Genomic DNA, 17,171 nt, shown 5'->3' with positions numbered 1-17,171 from the left:
AACGTCAAGGTTCAGCTCTAGAACATCTGCAGTATGAACGGGCGACCGTTCCCCTGAGCAGGTGCAGAGTGTGTAGCTACATAAAGTCTCCCACATGAGGGAGAAGGTCCCTGTTGTCTGCACTAACGGGCAGCCTGGGGTTTTCCCAGCCCTACCGAGATTCTAGTTCTGACCATTCCCAGTAAAGGGCTGAATTAAACAGGAAGATAGGATTCAAAGTCAGACCCTTGGTTCCTCTAGCTTAGTATTGTCTACACTGACTGGCAGTAGCTCTCCAGGGTTTCAGGCAGGGAATATTTCCCAGTCCTGCCTGAAGATACCATCAGGGACTGAGCCTCAGACCTTCTGCATGCTCTGCCGCTGAGCTAAGGCCCTTCCCAACTCAGCTCTCACTGGGAGTGAAAACAGGGTTCCCCTTAATGCCCCAGACAGACCTCGGGATGGCTCTGCCACACACCCCAGGCCAGCTGGGCGACGCAGCCCGCCATCCTTCGCCGGCTTGGCCAGCAATTCTTCTCCCGAACGTCCCCTGGATGCTGCCAGGCCGGACGGCCCAGAAATCGAGATCTGCAGCCTCCTTCCAATCCATCACAAAGTTGAAAGGCCTTGCCTCAGCAAGATGCTGGAAGCGCCTGCCTTAAGAAAAGCAGGAGGCTGACACAGCTCCTGTCAGGTGCCCAGTTCCCCAGAGGACAGACTGCAAGGCTCTTGCAGCTGCAGGCAGGCCAGGGAAGGGAGCGGTGGCGTCAAGAGCTGGGTGTTGGGGCTCTAGAATCAGGATGCCATGCACCAAGAGCCCCAGGGGGATTGCTACCCTGCCGTACCTGTGTCTATCACAGGCATTCTCACAGCTTCTCAATCCCTGGGTGTCTAGATGTACGGCAGGCATTGGTCTCCCCTGTCCGCCCCCTGCAGCGCTGTTTCCATCCCACTGCAGTTTGGCTTCAGACAAAAACAACGTCGTCTGTCTCGCGGTCTACTGCGGTGGAATTTTACATAATCAATGACATTATCGTGGCGTTACTCCACACCATTTGTTTCAACGCAGAGGAAATGCCATGCAAATTGGGGAGGGGGAAGTCATTGTTTGCAGACTGAAAACAACAGCAGCAGTGAATACTGATCATAAGAGCATGTCTGAAGGGCCTGGCTGCTGGATCAGGCCAGTGGCTCATCTAGTCCAGCTTCTTGCTCTCAGAGTGGCCAACCAGATGCCGCAATGGGAAGCCCAAAAGCAGGACCTGAGTGCAAGAGCAGCACTCTCCTGTGGTTTCCAGCAACTGGTATTCAGGTGGAGGCACAGCCTAGGAGCCACTGAGCTACTCCATGAATTTGTCTAATCCTCTTTTCGTGAAAGGGTCAGTCGGAGGGCCATATCCGGCTCCTTGGTCCCCACTCCTGGGGTGAGCTATGACCCCACCATTGTTCAGCCTCCTTAAACAGCTTCTGCTGAGAAAGTGCTACAGCTGCTGCCACAGCCATGGGCACGATATCCAGAGAGACAATGGAAATGCTCTTCGAGGGGGGTCACCAGTGGGGGGGGGGGCAGCCGGAAAATGCTTAATCGATATTTCACCAGCAGTATCCAAATGTTTTGTCTGATTCCCCCTTCCAGAAACAACCAAGTCAGATCGTAACTCTCCCCATTGACTGGATCCGTAAAGAGTAAGCCCTTCTGAAAGAGAGTGGATATACTGGAGATTGTCTGGGGTGGCGTGGCTGAGGGGGTGCATCCTTGGGGTCAGGCTAGAGCGTTTCTTCCAATAGATGACGGACCTGAAGCTGTGGTGGTGGCAGCAGGGAAATTCAATTAGTTACGGCAGGTTGGAACGATTCCTCTCCAGAAAGCAGCTGGTGGCAAGCCATATATAGCAGTTCCTGGACTCCTTCGGGGCCAGGCCCAGTTTTCTTGCTCCACGTGACCGTCTCTGGGGTTGAGGCAAAGGGCCGCGATCAAGCAGGTGCTGATTCACATATTACTTTTAAAAGCCTTGCTATCTGTTTTTTTTAAAATGATGATACTGGGATTTGATGATTAATTAAGACAGCTTATGGAGAAAAGGGATTTTGTATGTATATATATTAAGGGACAGGTTTGATGTATATTATATACTTATAGCTGATCTGTGACAAATCGGAAGTCAACCATTTTATTTTCTTTTTTTTGTTGTAATATTGTTATGTTTTTTCTTACTTTGTTTTGTTTGTTTTTGGAAAAATTTGAATAAAAATTATATAAAAAAAAAAAAAGCCTTGCTATCTGTTAGGCCTCATCTTGAGTACTGCGTCCAGTTCTGGACATCGCACTCTAAGAAGGAAGCAGACAACAGGTTCAGAGGAGGGCAACAACAATGATCAGGGGGCTGGAAACAGCCGTGAGGAGAGTCTGAAAGACCTAGGGATGCTTAGCCTTGAGAAGAGAAGACCGAGGGGAGATAGGATAGCACTATTTGAAGACTTGAAAGGTTGTCACACGGAGGAGGGCCGGGATCTCTTCTCGATCGTCCCAGTGTGCAGGAGATGGAATGATGGGCTCAAGTTGCAGGAAGCCAGATTTCGGATGAACATCAGGAAAAACTTCCTAAGTGTTAGAGCCATATGACAATGGAATCAATGACCTCAGGAGGTGGTGGGCTCTCCGACACGGAGGCCTTCAAGAGGCAGCTGAACAGCCACCTGTTGGGGATGCTTTAATTTGGATTCCTTCATTGAGCAGGGGGTTGGACTTGATGGCCTTATAGGCTCCTTCCAACCCTACTATTCTAGGATTCTGTCCTCCCTGCTGTTAAAATATAGACCGCTGTTTGGGGCATTGATCTTTTGGCTTCCTTATGATGCTCCTTAGGTTAATGGATTCTAGACCTCATAATTCTGAATAAAGCACTGGGTTACATAGGAACACAGGAAACTGCTTTCTACCAAGTCAGACCACTGCTGCATTTAGCTCAGTATGGTCTGCACTGACTGGCAGTGGCTCTCCAGGGTTTCAGGTGGGTGATGTTCGCAGCTCTGCCTGGAGATGCTGAAATCGAACCAGGGATCTTCTGCATGCAAAGCAGGTTCTCTACTGTTGAGTAACAGCCCTTCCCCTAAAAGTAAAGTAAGATTCTAGTCCTCATAGTTCTCAATAAAGGACAAAAATAAACAGGGACATAGGAAACTGACTGGCAGTAGCTCCCCAGGTTTAGAAAAGGGACAAGCCCTACCTGAAGATGCCAGGAATTCAACCTGGGACCTTCTGTATGCAAAAGGGCTGCTCTAGTACTGACCTATGGCCCCGTCTTATTGTTCAGTCTCTCTCTCTCTCTCTCTCTCTCTCTCTCTCTCTCTCACACACACACACACACACAGAGAGAGAGAGAGAGAGAGAAAATAAACAAGCTTTGCCCTTATCTGTCAGCCCTACTTATTAAAATTTGCTCTTGTTGGCCCCTAACAATTAATCCACTAAAATTGCAGTTGATTGATCTATTAATTTATGATACTTGTATTAGGGATGGGGAGAAATTCAGTTAGCTTTTCAATTTTTAAGTCTTTGAGACATTTTTGTGTATGAAATGCAATTGATATTATTATTATTAGTAGTAGTACTACTACTACTATGCAAGCCTATCAAATCCGCACTCCCTAAACCAGTACACAAACCAAAACCACAGCTATTATTTGAAATTCACACTGTTCTGAATTTTGCGATGCAGTTCTCTAAACAAAGATGTGTATATAGTAGACAGCCAGTGTGGTGTAATGTTTAGGGTGTTAGGCTATGACCCAGGAGACCCGGGTTCAAATCCACACTCAGCTATGAAGCTCACTGGGTGACCTTGGGCCAGTCATTTCTCTCAGCCTAACCCACCTCACAGGGTTGTTGTGGAGACAAAATGGGGAGGGCAGAATCATGAACGCCACTTTGAACTCCTTGGAGGAAAGGTGGGAGGTAAATTTGATTTAAAAATGTGCATGCAAGAATATGTAATGAATGGAAAAATTAGTTCTGCTAGCAAGGAACATTGCTTGCAAAAATGCACATAGTAGGCAAAATTCAAAAGAGAAATGTACACAAAAATGTCTATGCATTTTCATTAGGATTTTTTCAGAAAAACCTACACAAGATTCATCCAAACCTAATTTGTACCACTCCACCCCCTGAAATCAGGTCAACCAAGGACGATCACATGGGAATCCCAGACATAAAGATTTGGTTAAACTTTGTTATTCAATATATATCCCTTCCTTCCAAAGAAGCCTAGAGTGGCAAGTATATATTATTATTATTATTATTATTATTATTATTATTATTATTCATTTTAAAGGCATTCTAAACCGTTTAAAAGCATTATCTCAACCACCAATTTCAGAGGTTTTTCTTGGAGAACCTTGTCTTGAGTCGAAGTGCCATCTAATGGCTACATCTGGAACTCTTAACAAGACCTTTGTTCATATCCATTTTTAGACAGTGAGGACAATTACACTGTTGATGAAATTGACACGAACTTCCCCAAACAACCAAGGGGTAGGTCAACTTAAAAATATAACATAAATATAATAAACTGATAATAAATAAACATGGTGGCTGGGGCTGATGGGAGTTGGTACTCCAAAATGCTGGGAGGGCACTACCTTGGCAAAGGCACACCCACCCATAGCATTTGCTCTGGAGCACCTGGATGGGTGGAAGAGGCCTCACCGAGACAGGAGGTTGGCTCTGGGGCCCTGCACTTCAGCCTGGAGGTCCGGTCCTAGCAAACTGCACTGCTGCTCAGAACCATGTAGCTGTGGGACCTTGAGGCAGCCACATCCCCTGGCCTGAAACTCTCCCCCTGTCCTGGGCTCACTGAGACTCTTGTGGCCTCTGGTTTTCATTCGCTGCGTGTCCAGCCAAAGCTTTGCTTGTCTCCGTTGCTGATTGCTTTTGCTTTGTTTTACATTTAGGAAGCTGCTGCGTTATCCTGAGTCAAACTACTGGCTGTGTAGCTTAATATGGTTTACTAAGACACCGCATTAAGTGGCAGCAGCTGTCCAGGGCTTCGGGAAGGGGGGTCTTTCCGCACCCTCTCAGGAGAGCCTGGGACCTTTTCCACACAAACAGCACATGTGTCCTGCCATGGAGCTAAGGCCCATCCTCCAATATGCTTTTCCTTGAGTCCCTGAGTCTTCTACTAAGAAGAGTCTTCTAACGTGCTTCTTTCTCATTTTCTGCTGATTGGAGCCAATCAGAGTGAAAGGAGTTCCTATTAATTCCTGCTTCAAAAAGCCAAATTGTGGAGAGTGAGAATTCTGCAATTGCAGAAGAAGAGAGAGTGAATCCTGAGGCTAGCATCCCATCTACATCATCAAGCAGTTTGGTAGCAGTAGGAGATAAACGTGTAGGCACTGAATTCAGTAATCCAAGCAATATCTCTGGCAGTGAGAAAGGACAGTCAAATGGTGACAGTGACAGAGAAGCAGAAAGCAGCGTTCAAGCCTGGCCAGATTCATCTATAATCTTACTTGGGGGCATGGCTGTGACTATTGTGCAGTGGCCCTGCCCTTCTGGATTTGCCCCCACACCACTGCTCCCAGCCCTCCCTGGAGATGCTGCTGGGACCTCAGCCTGGGCCCTCCTGCAGGCAAAATGGATGTGCTGCCTCTGAGCCAATTCCACACCTGGGCTATGAGCTGCTGTGCTGTGGGAAGAAAAACTTCTTTGTCTGTCCAAATCTTCCAGCATTCATCTCCACCGAATGAGCCCTCTTGTGTTCTTGTTTTTATGGGATTTAAATTCCCGCAGTGTGTTTTCTGCGCACCATGCATAATCTTTTATGCCTCTGTGTAAGATTATGGTGCCGTATCATAGAATCATAGAACAATAGAGTTGGAAGGGGCCTCTAAGGCCATCAAGTCCAACCCCTTGTGCAATGCAGGAGTCACTAGAGTCCACATCTGGGGAGGGGCCAACTTCCTCTCAGCTTTACGTCTTAGATGAATCAGAAGATCGTAAATCTCCAGAAGAGCCTGATACCCCTGGCTCAGGCCAAAGCGGGCCCATTTGGGCTGGCACCTGGTTTCTCATGGTGACCAGCCAGATGCCCCAGTGGGAAGCCCTCAAGCATGGCCTGAGCGCAACAGCAACTCTCAGGGGCTTGTTATTGTTATTAGTCTTTCAACCAAATTTATATCCTGCCTTTCCTCCGGAAGGAGCCCAGGGTGGCAGACAAAAACAACTGAACAACGAGGGGAAAAAAAGCATTCGGAAACCAGTTTAAAACATTCTAAAACACAGTCACCGTTAAAAGCATTAACTGCTGCTGCCCATTGCCATCCGGCATTCAGAGGTAGACTTCCCCTGGGCATGGAGGTTCTGGTATCACAACAAACCTCTGCAAGAAGAGTCCTGCAGCAGCTGGATCAGGCCAAAGGGGCCCATCTAGTCCATCCTCCTGTTCTCACAGTGGCCAACCAGGAGCCCCAAATGGGAAGAAGTCTACAAGGAGGGCCGGAGCACAACTGGTGTTCAGAGGCTGACAGTGGAGGCAGAGCACAGCCATCCTGGCTAGTAGCCATCGATCGCCGCCTCCTCCCTCCCCCGTCCATGACTTTGCTTCATCTCCACCATCCTCTGCTCAAGCCCTCCAAGTTGGGGGGCTCCTCACGGCCTCTCCGGGGAGCCAAGGCCAGAGGGGGAACTCCGCGCAAGGCGCCTCCTGCCTTTCCAAATGCGCCAAGGCAGCCCTTCTGGGGTTGCAGGGGACACCCCCTCCTGCTCATTTTGCTTTATGTGTGGACTTCTGTCCCCCCCCCCGAAAAAATCCTGCCCAGAAGGCAGCGCTGTCTGAAGAAAGAAAGAAAGAAAGAAAGAAAGAAAGAAAGAAAGAAAGAGGGAAGGCGGCAGCTGGAGAGAACCAGATTGGGAAGGGGGGGGGAGATGGAGAGCTCTCCGCGGGTCTCTTTTCCATCGGCGGGCAGAAAGCCGCCTGGGCAGGCCTCCCCTTTAAGGAGCGCGGCTGCAGCAGCATCAGTCAGCCTTCCGAGGAGGAGGGAGCGGCCCCCCCCTCCGCCAGCCCGGACCCCCCGAGCCCAGCGCCTCTCTCCAGCCTGGCCTGAGCGCCGCGCCTCCTCCTCGCTCTTGGCTGCAGCTCCGGGGGGGCCTGGATCAAAAGAGCCCCCCTCGGTCTTTCTCCGCGCCCCCCGCCGCGAGCCACAGCCCAGCATGAGAAGGGTGGTGCAGCTGGTTCTTTTCTGCCCCCTTTCCAAGGGGCTGCAGGTGAGCGCAAAGTGGGGAGGGGTCTCTTTCTTTCTCTGCTCTCTCCCCCCCAGCTGAAGATCTAAGGCCCTTTCCCGGAGAGGGTCTGCGGGTTGCAATCCGCGAGAAAATGGTGTGTTTCGCTCTCCCAAAAAAGGATGGAGAGGGGGGCGCAAATAAAATGGGGTCCCGGGAAATGCCGTCCGCCTCGCTGGAAGCGGGAGGCTGGGCGGCGCTCAGTCCAAGTTCTTGAGAAGCGGGCCGGGGTCAACGGAAGGAGCGCGGCTTGCTCCGCATCGGGAAGAGGCTTCCTTGCTTCTGCCTAGCTTGCAGCCCTGCGAGGACCAGGGCGAAGCACCTTGCTGGGTTGGGGGGGGGGCACGAAGCCCGCGAAGGGAATGAAAAGGCTCGCTCCTGCGCCAGGTCACCGGCGCGCGCTCTGCCCCCGGATTTTGGCTTCCACGGCAGAGGCCTCTGCAAAAACAGCCACAGGCGGCATCTGCGCTGCCGGGGCATATCATCTTGTGCCCCACATCTGGCTGGTGAATGCCCGGAGGGGGGCAGGTGGGGTGCTGGGAAGCGCCGGCAAGGCGCGCCTGCGACCGCCCAGCAACATTCGCCTCGCTGTGCGGGGCCTTCCCGCAGCTCGCCCAGGCATGCTGTTGGCATTTGCGCCGGTTTTGGCCTTTGGCTGCAGCACCTCTGACGCCAAACCGCCGCACGCCATTGCGTGGGCGCCCCTGGAAGCGAAGCCAGGAAGGGGGGGGGAGGCGAATAACGGCGATGCAAGGGGGCTTCTCCCCGGTGGGGAAGGTCAGAGGAGCGCCGCGGCAGAGCACCTGCCCTGCTGCACAAGACCCCACATCCAGTCACCAGTGGCACCTCCAGCTTGCTCGGCTCCCAACTCCCATGGCGGGGGTGAAACTTTCTGCCACGGAAGGAGGCGGGTGGCTGCCTGCCTGCCTGTGTATGTTGGGAGGGAGGGGAACAAAGGGAATCTCTTTCCTCAAATGGAAAGGCCAGTACATGCTTACTTGTGAGTAAACGCCGTTGAATCCAACAGGATTCATGTCTGAGTAAACATACCTAGGATTGCACTGTACAGGGATGTTTTTTGCAAGGGATATTTTATTTTGCAATCTCATTCAGAGCTGGAGCAGCTTCTCCTCTCCCCCTCCCCTCCTTGGCCCCTCCCTCTGTACTGAGCACTGAATTGGGATAATTAGGGCTGCCAATCAAGGGTTTTTTTTAGTCGATGAGTCCGTTACAAGGCAAATTAATTAAGCTTCAATAAATGCACCCACTGCCAACGCCTCCATAATAGCTGCCTTGTTAGGATGCTTCAGGAACTGCAAGATAACTCGCCACTGAAGAGCCGTGCCAGTTAGAGAGAAGACTGCAATCCTAGACACTACTTACCTGGGAGTAAGTCCCACTGAACTCAGCGGGGCTTGCTCCTGAACAGCTGTGTACAGGATTGTGCTGCTGAAAATTTTTCTTTCCATTCTTTTTCAGTCAAACTATAAAATACTGTCCCATCTCCAAAGGCAGACAAGTGTGCCCTTAACTTTCAAACTGAAAAGCGAGAAGTATTTATTATTTAGATTTATTAGTTGCTTGATACCCGAAGATCCCCATTCATACTGAAGGTATGCACTGAGAAAAAGGTAAACAAAGGTGTGCAGCCCCATAAGCAAAATCGGTCGATTAGTTTGCATTGGGAGCATCTTAGGTAGTGTATTTTGTTAGTTTAGTGGATTAAATTTCTTAAGTCAGCTTTTCCAGGAAAAAGAATCAACAACTCACACCAATTAAAATATACACATTTAATACCAACAGCACATGATACCGATATTAAAAAGCAAATCGTTCCATCCCATTGAATGTCTTGGGAGTAGAGAAATGTTGTATCCTGCTGCTAAAAAGACGATAACGCCCTTTGCTTTGGGGTCTGGGCTGGGTCTGGGCAGCAGGGACACAGGAGGGATGTCATGTATTTCTATCTGGTAAGCCATGAAGGACCCAATATCCATATCACATAACCCAGTTCACATGCCAGGATGTCGAATCTCAGTTGGGAAGGAAAAACAAAGCTCAGCCTTTGCCAACCTGGTGCCCTCTAGATGATGCTGATGGGAGATGCAGTCCAAATCATCTGGAAGGCACCAGGTTATTGAAGGCTGAACTAGGGTGACCCCCCTCCCCCAAACTCACATGAATAAGCTGGTACATTAAAAACAAAGACAGCTACGTTAGCCCATAAGAAGAAAATTCAAAATCTGCAGTAGGGCAAGAGCTTTATTTTAAGGCCAACCAAAACATTGCAAATTAATAATAGTAATAAATAAATAAAAAACAAAGCACTCCAGATTTCAAAATCTGTTGGTTACTATTCAGAGCAGCCTTTCCCAACCAGTGTGCCTCCAGATGTTGTTGGACCACAACTCCCATCTGCCTCAGCCAGCATTGCCAGTGGTCAGGAAAGATGGGAATTGTGGTCCAGCAACATCTGGAGGCACACTGGTTGGGAAAGGCTGATTCAGAGGGATGAAGCTTTCCTAGGAAGGCTGACTCCTTACAAATCCCTTCCTAGAAGTCCCCCCCCCCAATACTGAATTTGGAGCGGTCCTCATGCTTAATTTCAAGGAAAAAGGGAGAGTTGCTTAGCCTTTCCCAACCAGTGTGCCTCCAGATGTTGTTGGACCACAATGCCCATCTTCCTGACCATTGGCAATGCTGGTTGAGGCTGATGGGAGTTGTGGTCCACCAACATCTGGAGGCACACTGGTTGGGAAAGGCTAGACCCTAAATCTGAGGCAAACCTCTAGTCTAAAACCCCTACACACACTCAATTCCCCGATGCTCAGTGGTGAGTGAAATGTACTCTGCATGCACTCAGGGGCACTTTGTACACTCCAGGGTTCAGCCCTGGCATTGCAAGCAGATGCTGAGGCTAGGAGATCCTGACACAAGCAGAGCTCTGCAGATTTCTCCTGGCCTTTTCCCTTGTACCTTTTTTGGGGGTGGGATTGTGTCGGGTCTGTGTTTTCTAAGGCCCGACAACCCCAGGCTGGCCATCTGCACATAATCCTGACTGAACTGGGAGATTTTAAACACACAAAAAGCCACTCCAGCCCTCTGAGCTGGAAAGAGCAGAAAGGCAGGAGAGAAAGCATTTTGGCAGCTTCAGGTTGGGATCCTGTGACGTTTTTGGATTTACGACCCGATGAGGAAGCACAGCACATGCCCCCGTCTCTGTTTGCCTGATGAAGAGAGAGGCAGAGGGAGATGGAGCCCATTTGGCCACTGAGTCGGTTCACAGATTGCCACTGGCTCTGTTGCCTTCCTTGGACAGAGTCGCAGTGGATGCTTGGCAGCAACACATGAGCCGGGCAGCCAAGAGACCTGGCATCCCTCGGCCACCTGGGGATCCTCTTCTCCCCCCCGCCCCCAGCAAATGCATCTCAACCTGGCCATTGTTAGGGTACAGACCCACGGCACCAATTTGCATATGCTAATTTATACACACTGATGCAAATTTAGGCTGACTTTGAAAGAGAGAAAGCAAACACAAAACTTTACTCTTGAGCTACGAAGTGCCAGTGGGATTTTCTGGGCACAGGCCTGGCTGCAGGCAGTTCTGCAATTAGACAGTTAAAAGCTAAAGTGTTGATTACCTTTCCACCTTGCTCCCCTCCATATTTGTTGTGGCTGTAATTACTTTCTTTTGCTTTCTTCCCTCCAACCCTGTAGAGCCGTCTGCCTGGCATCAAGGTGAAATACCTCTTATTTGTCTGGCTGGGCATTTTCGTGGGCAGCTGGGTGGTCTACATGCATTACTCGTCCTACTCAGAACTCTGCAGAGGACACGTTTGCCAGATGATCATTGTGAGTGTCCCTCTTCCAGATACGCAAATGCTGCTGTTGGTGTTGTTATGGAAGGGCCATAGCTCAGGTGAAGAGCATCAGCCTGCCATGCTCCAGGTCCCAGGTTCAATCCCCAGTGGCCTCTCCAGGGAGGCCTGGCAAAAGACTCCTACTCTGGAGAACCACTGCTGTCAGTCCAGACGGCCCAGTGGTCTGACTAAGTGTGAAGACCTCCTTATTTAATCCCACCCTTTATTTGGAAAGGGGACTAGAATAAAGACGATTAAACTGATCAATGTCTGGTCTGGATGCAAAAGGTCCTGGGTTCAATCCCCAATGGCATCTCCAAGCCAGGTATTGTCCCCTGCCTGAATCCCTGGAGAGCCAGTGTGGGCAATACTAATTGGGCAAGACAAACCAGTAGCCTGGTTCAGGAGGAAGCTGACTCGTACGTTCCTCTCCTTATAGCCCACCTGTCACCAAATGGCCCCAGGATTACAAAAATTACCTTGTGAGATGGCTGCTGCCCATGAGGCTTCCTGGATCAGCTTTGCAAGAGGATGGAGGTGTCAACCAAGAGAGTTCGACTCCCTTGACTCCTGACAAGAGAACACAGGAGTCAGCCTTTTCCCGTGTGAGATGGCAGGGCCAGCAGTCAGGAATGATGGGAACTGTAGTCCAGCAACTGGGGCCCCAACGTGGGGAAAAGCTGGTCTGCACCGATTTGACCACGGGTCTTGCCTGCTTCAGTTCGTTAGATTTTAAGGAGGCTGCCAGCAGCAAGCCAAGGGAAAGGGACTGCCTTCAAGCCAATTCCGACTTATGGGTGATCCTATCAATAGGGTTTTCAGAGGGGGTTTGCCATTGCTTTCCTCTGAGGCTGAGAGGCAGTGACTGGCCAAGGTCACCCAGTGGGCTTCATGGCTGTGTGGGGATTTGAATCCTGGTCTCCCAGGTCACAGTCCAACACTCTAACCACTATACCACACTGAGTTATCTCAGGGATATTACATTAATGCACATGCCATTTCTTTTGAGCAAAGGTTTTGGGCATGTCAACTCTCACTGACTTGGGCATGAAACTTTGGATAGCTCTGCGTGCCCAGCTGGTTTCTTGGTTCACCATAGTTGGAGCATCGCCCCTTTCCTGCTAGTTTTCATTAAAAAGGGCCCCAGTCGGCCAGATGCCATGAAGGTTGGACTGATGATGGATCTGATGTGGAGAGTAGGAAATCAGCCTGTAGCTTTGAGTGCATGGATACGGAGCCCTTGGACGTCTCCGGCAGCCAGATGGCCAGTTTTACCAGCCAGAGGTTACCTGGAGTGGGGTCTGCTAATGAAGAGTTCTCTGTGCTCCGATTTAATGATGGTTAAACAAGGAGTGCTCCCAACAGCTTCTGGGAAAGAGACTTTTGCAGCAACAGGAACACCGGCCAATGTTTGGAAATGCAAGCGAGATGGCCTTATCCCAGGGCCACGCAATGCCCACCACATCTCCTGTGGACCTGAGCCCAAGGAGGGAGGACAGGACAGCAAGGGGGCAGAGCGACATTCAACTAAACTGTGCCGCCACCCCAAGTCTGCTCCAGAGGGTCGGGGAACCCCTAGAACAGATTTAGGGTGTGTGTGGCAGGAGGAGGGAGGAAAGGTTCTTTTGCACTATGCTGAATGGGGCCCAGCAACTGGAAGCTATATTGATCCCAAACAGTGAACTTGCTACAACAGGAGGCAATGGTAGCGCAGTGGTTAGTGTCAGGCAAGGACCTGGGAGAAGCCCAGGGTTTACATCCTGTCACTGGGTGACCTTGGGCTTGTGATCGTCTTTCAGCCTAATCTACCTAACAGGGTTGTCTTGAGCTCCTTTGAAGAAAAGGTGGGCTCTCAATGTAATCAATACATACACGCTATTCATTTGTTTGCTTCCTCATCTTCCTTTCCAGTGCGATCAATATAACAAAGGAATCATTTCTGGGTCAACCTGTAAAGATCTTTGCAAAGAGCACACCTTGGCGTTTCAACAGTGCCTGTCGTCTTCTCCTACGCAGCAGGTAGGCTGGCTTGCCCGTCGCTGCCTCGGGCAACAGAAAGACGCTGAAGTCAGCAGGAGTTGTGGGGCTGGGCAAGGCTGGCGATGCGTTGGGCGTCCAAGGGAGAGGACGGTCCGTTTGAGATGGTGGCTAGGGGAGGGGACAGAGTAAGGCAATGGGCTGAAGAGCTCAACGCCTAGCCTACTTTACAGGGTTGTTGCGAGGATAAAAAAAATTAAGGGAGATAACTGTATCCATCTTGAGTTCAGGCAGAATATGAAAGGGTGATTTGGGAAGAGTTGTAGCTTTGCAGCAGAATACCAGTTTTGCATGCAGAAGGCCTCATGTTCCGTCCGCGACGGCATCGCCAGGTGTGGCTGGGAATGTCCCCTGCCTGAAACCCTGCAGAGCCACTGCCAGTCAGTGTAGACAGTACTGAGCTAAACGGTCCGAGTTGATATAAGTTTCCTGTGAAGCAATTCTGGGATGAGCCTGCTGGATCAGGCCAAGGGGGCCCACCTAGTCCAGCCTCCTGTTCTGAGTGGCCAACCAGAGGCCCCAATGGGAAGCCCCCAGCAGGACCCAAGCTCAATGGCAGTGCTCTCCCCACTTGCGATTCCCGGCAACTGGCATTCTGACAGCGGAGCCACCTGGGTAGGTAGCCACCGACAGCCTTATAAGGGTGCCAAGTTAGCAAATGAACCCGCTTCCCCTAAACCCAGCTCTCTGGCCACATTCCTGTTGCTTTGGTGCAGGTATACAGCGGGCTCTGGAAGGAGAAAGAGGTGATCATCAAATGCGGTATCGAAGAGGCCTTGAAGGCCGACGGCAACCCTGACTCAGCCCCCCGGAGAGACGTGGTTCTTTTCAGTAAGCCGACAAGGGGTACCTCGATGGATGAGTTCAGAGAGATGCTGCTGAATTTCTTAAAAGTCAGTAGATTTGTGGCTGTGCTTCAAACTGGGGGAGGCCAGCAGAGAGGGGGAGAGGGCCCTCTGACAGGCAGCTGATTCCCACATTGACAGGAGTATGTGAACAGATGCCACTGGAACCCCCCCCCCCGGTGTGCTTGAGGGTTTGCTCGCAGGTGCTGAGGCGTTGCTTTCATACGGTGCCTTGCAAAAGTAATCAGACCCCTGACCAATGCTCTCGTATCACTGAATTACAAATGGTACATGGCAATTTCGTTCCGTATATTTTTAATTTGAAACACTGAAACCCAAAATCAATTATTGTAAGGTGATCATAAAATCAATTATTGGTTTTATGTTGGGAAATGTTTGTAAGAAACATAAAAAACTGAAACATGTTGCTTTCATAAGTATTCACCCCCCACACCTTAATATTTGGTAGAGCCACCTTTTGCAGCAATAACGGCTTTAAGCCTTTTGGAGTAGGTACGGACCAGCTTTGTTTGCACAGAGTGCCGGAGGGATTTTGGCCCATTCTTGGCAGATTCGCTCCAGGTCGTTCAGGTTGGTTGGAAGTCACTTGGGGACCGCAATTTTCAAAGAGTGCTGGAGATTCTCAACGGCATTGAGATCAGGACGTTTGACTGGGCCACTGTAGGACATTCACCTTTTTGTTCGTGAGCCACTCCAGTGTTGCTTTGGCCTTGTGCTTGGGACTGTTGTATATGTATTAACTGGCCCTAGGGCAGTTTTTTTAATCCTAGAGGAAGATGTTCTTTTACTTCAACCGAGAGCAGCAGTTTTCTGGTTAGAAAAAGGAGACGCAACACTCTTCTCTGCCTTAGTTCAAGGCCTGTGCAGGCGGTCCTGTTTCAAGAGTGCCTTGATCAAACCAAGAGGCTGAGTCTACTTATATGAGAGCAAACTCCGCTTCTGAACAGATGTGTACAGGATTGCAATTGTGGAATTTGTCAGGTGTGGCTGAATGACTGTCCTGGAAAAATGACTTAAGAGTCTGCTAGGTGATGTGGCCAAAACGTTGTCCAGAGGATGGACTGCAGCAGATGGTGCTCTCTCAGGATAACAACCTGAGTTAAGCTGTGAATCTTGTTGTTTATGGGGGAAAACTGACATAGCATTTCTGTTTTGCTTTTGCAGTCAAATCTAGGTGACCAGATCTCCCTCGCCAACTTAGTGAACAGGATCATTGCCATGGCAGATGTCAGTCGGGATGGGAAACTGTCGCTGGCGGAAGCGAAATCCATTTGGGCCCTGCTACAACTGAATGACTTCTTGCTGACGCTGTCTTTGCACGAGAAGGAACACACCTCCCGGCTGCTGGGCCACTGCGGGGATCTGTACATCACCGAGAAGATCCGCCACACCACCCTCTACACCATGGAGGTCCCTTGGTTCTTGCAGCCGCTGCTGCCTTCAGCCATCCACAGTGTCCTCCACCGATGGTTCTCCCTGGCCTGGCCGCAGCGAGCCAGAATCGCCATTGGCCTTTTGGAGTTCGTGGAGGAGATATTCCACGGGGCGTACGGGAACTTCTACATCTGTGAGACGGGCTTCAAGAACATGGGGTACAACGACAAGCATGACTTCAAGATGGTCGACCTCAGGAAGGTGGCGACGGAGATGACGATCCGGGGTTTCCTCAAAGGGCGCCACTGTGAGCAGAACACGGACTGCACCTATGGGAAGGACTGCACAGCGCCCTGCGACAAGCTCATGAAGCAATGCAAGAGCGATGTGGTCCAGCCCAACCTGGCCAAGGTGTGCGGCCTCCTGCAGGAGTACCTGCTCCACGGAGCACCTTCCGACTTGAAAGAGGAGCTGCAGAAGCAACTGAAAACTTGCACAACCCTCAGCGGCTTGGCCAGTCAAATGGAAGTGCATCACTCGCTTGTGCTGAACAGCCTCAAGACTCTCTTATGGAAGAAGATTTCAAACACCAAATATTCATAGATACACAGTCTGGGATGCCGAATGAAGAAGAGCGATGGCTTCCCTCTGGTTGGTTCTGCCTGCTTGGCGAAAACAATCAATTATACATTGTAGGCCTGTGTGAGAACAGTAGACTAGGGCCAGGGTGCACTCCCCCCCAAATAATTTGCAAGCAGGAGACAGAATTTAGTGCAGGGCAAACGGACGAGTGAAGCAACTGAGGTGCCCACCGCACTTCTCTTCTGGATGGACAAGTCAGCAAAGCAAAGGCAGAGCAAAGCGTCAGGCAGCTTGAGCTGCTTCTTTGGGATGAACACATTCTGATGTAAATAAACAGAGTTTCTCTCTTTGGGCAAGTTAAGTTGCTTCACAGCCTCTGAATCTCTTTTGCAGCTCAGGAAGAGCTGTGCGTTTGTGTCATGCTGGTGTGGAAGCAAAGCACTGGCAAATATATTTTGCAGCAAACTTAAAGGTTGGCACAAGCCACCCAGAGGTGGCTGCTGTGCAGGTTACTCGCTGCAGTACGTATTGCCATAGGAAGCGGCCCTATAGTGAGCCAGAGCCTTGGTCCAAGCTCAGTAGTGCCCACACTGACTGGCAGCTGCTCTCCAGGATTTCAGGCAGGGGACACTCCCAGCCCTACCTGGAGAGGCTGTTGGGGACTGGACCTCTGTCCACTGAGCTCCGGCCCTCCCCCCAGCTTCCTAGCAACTCTGTGGCAACGCCAGAAGGACTTAAATCTAGGTCTTCGCAATCCCCACTGAGGGGGCCACAACAGCCTCCCCACCCCCATCAATCCCCCATGGCCTTTGGACAGGATGCAGAGACCTTTTGCGAAATGCTTTTGGCACCCCACAGGAATGTACTTGCCCATTATGGAGATTCTTTGATCTGCCAGAGCCCCAAAAGCATCTTCAACACAATCACATTTATTGTGATAAAATGGGTACACAATAAGGCCTACAATCAAATCCAAACAACGGTGATGTGTGGCAGGGAAAACAGAAGCCATCACTGCACTCTTGAATTTTTGGGCGGTGGCAACATCTCAGCCTGCAAGAAAAGAAAAAGAACCACAGAGGGATTGGGGTCAACAGGTGGGACCCCAATGGCACAGTTAAGGAAAATCTCTTGCTCAAGCCCCAAGATGAGAAACAGGAGGTTGCTGAAAACTGCCACTTCCGTGGCACTGCCCTG

General features: G+C 50.4%; 2 protein-coding genes across 4 annotated transcripts in view; one reads left to right on the top strand and one right to left on the bottom strand.

Moving 5' to 3' along the window:
- Positions 1-17,171, bottom strand: part of AGPAT2 (1-acylglycerol-3-phosphate O-acyltransferase 2) — a 54,687-nt gene that overhangs the window by 32,518 nt on the left and 4,998 nt on the right. For 2 of the 3 annotated variants that reach the window (XM_061604502.1, XM_061604504.1), the window contains one exon: positions 11,595-11,685. In XM_061604502.1, the coding sequence (XP_061460486.1) occupies positions 11,595-11,617 (23 nt within the window). In that variant the 5' untranslated portion in view covers positions 11,618-11,685. Of the gene's footprint in view, positions 1-11,594; positions 11,686-13,091; positions 13,256-17,171 lie in introns of those variants that run through there. The other variant, XM_061604503.1, reaches the window with a different exon arrangement.
- Positions 7,091-16,320, top strand: DIPK1B (divergent protein kinase domain 1B). The gene is made up of 5 exons (XM_061604513.1): positions 7,091-7,240; positions 10,973-11,107; positions 13,027-13,134; positions 13,869-14,045; positions 15,183-16,320. Exons 1-5 carry the CDS (start codon positions 7,187-7,189, stop codon positions 15,993-15,995), a joined length of 1,287 nt encoding a protein of 428 aa, XP_061460497.1. The 5' UTR covers positions 7,091-7,186; the 3' UTR covers positions 15,996-16,320.

Source organism: Rhineura floridana, chromosome 20 (genome assembly GCF_030035675.1).
Source record: "Rhineura floridana isolate rRhiFlo1 chromosome 20, rRhiFlo1.hap2, whole genome shotgun sequence".
Taxonomy (NCBI): Eukaryota; Metazoa; Chordata; class Lepidosauria; order Squamata; family Rhineuridae; genus Rhineura; species Rhineura floridana.
This window is presented reverse-complemented; position numbering and strand designations above follow the sequence as displayed.

Coding starts and splice junctions, on each gene's coding strand:
- DIPK1B (XM_061604513.1), top strand. CDS start 7,187: ATGAGAAGGGTGGTGCAGCTGGTTCTTTTCTGCCCCCTTTCCAAGGGG. Junction 7,241..10,972: donor CCCTTTCCAAGGGGCTGCAG/GTGAGCGCAAAG, acceptor CCAACCCTGTAG/AGCCGTCTGCCTGGCATCAA. Junction 14,046..15,182: donor TGCTGCTGAATTTCTTAAAA/GTCAGTAGATTT, acceptor TTGCTTTTGCAG/TCAAATCTAGGTGACCAGAT.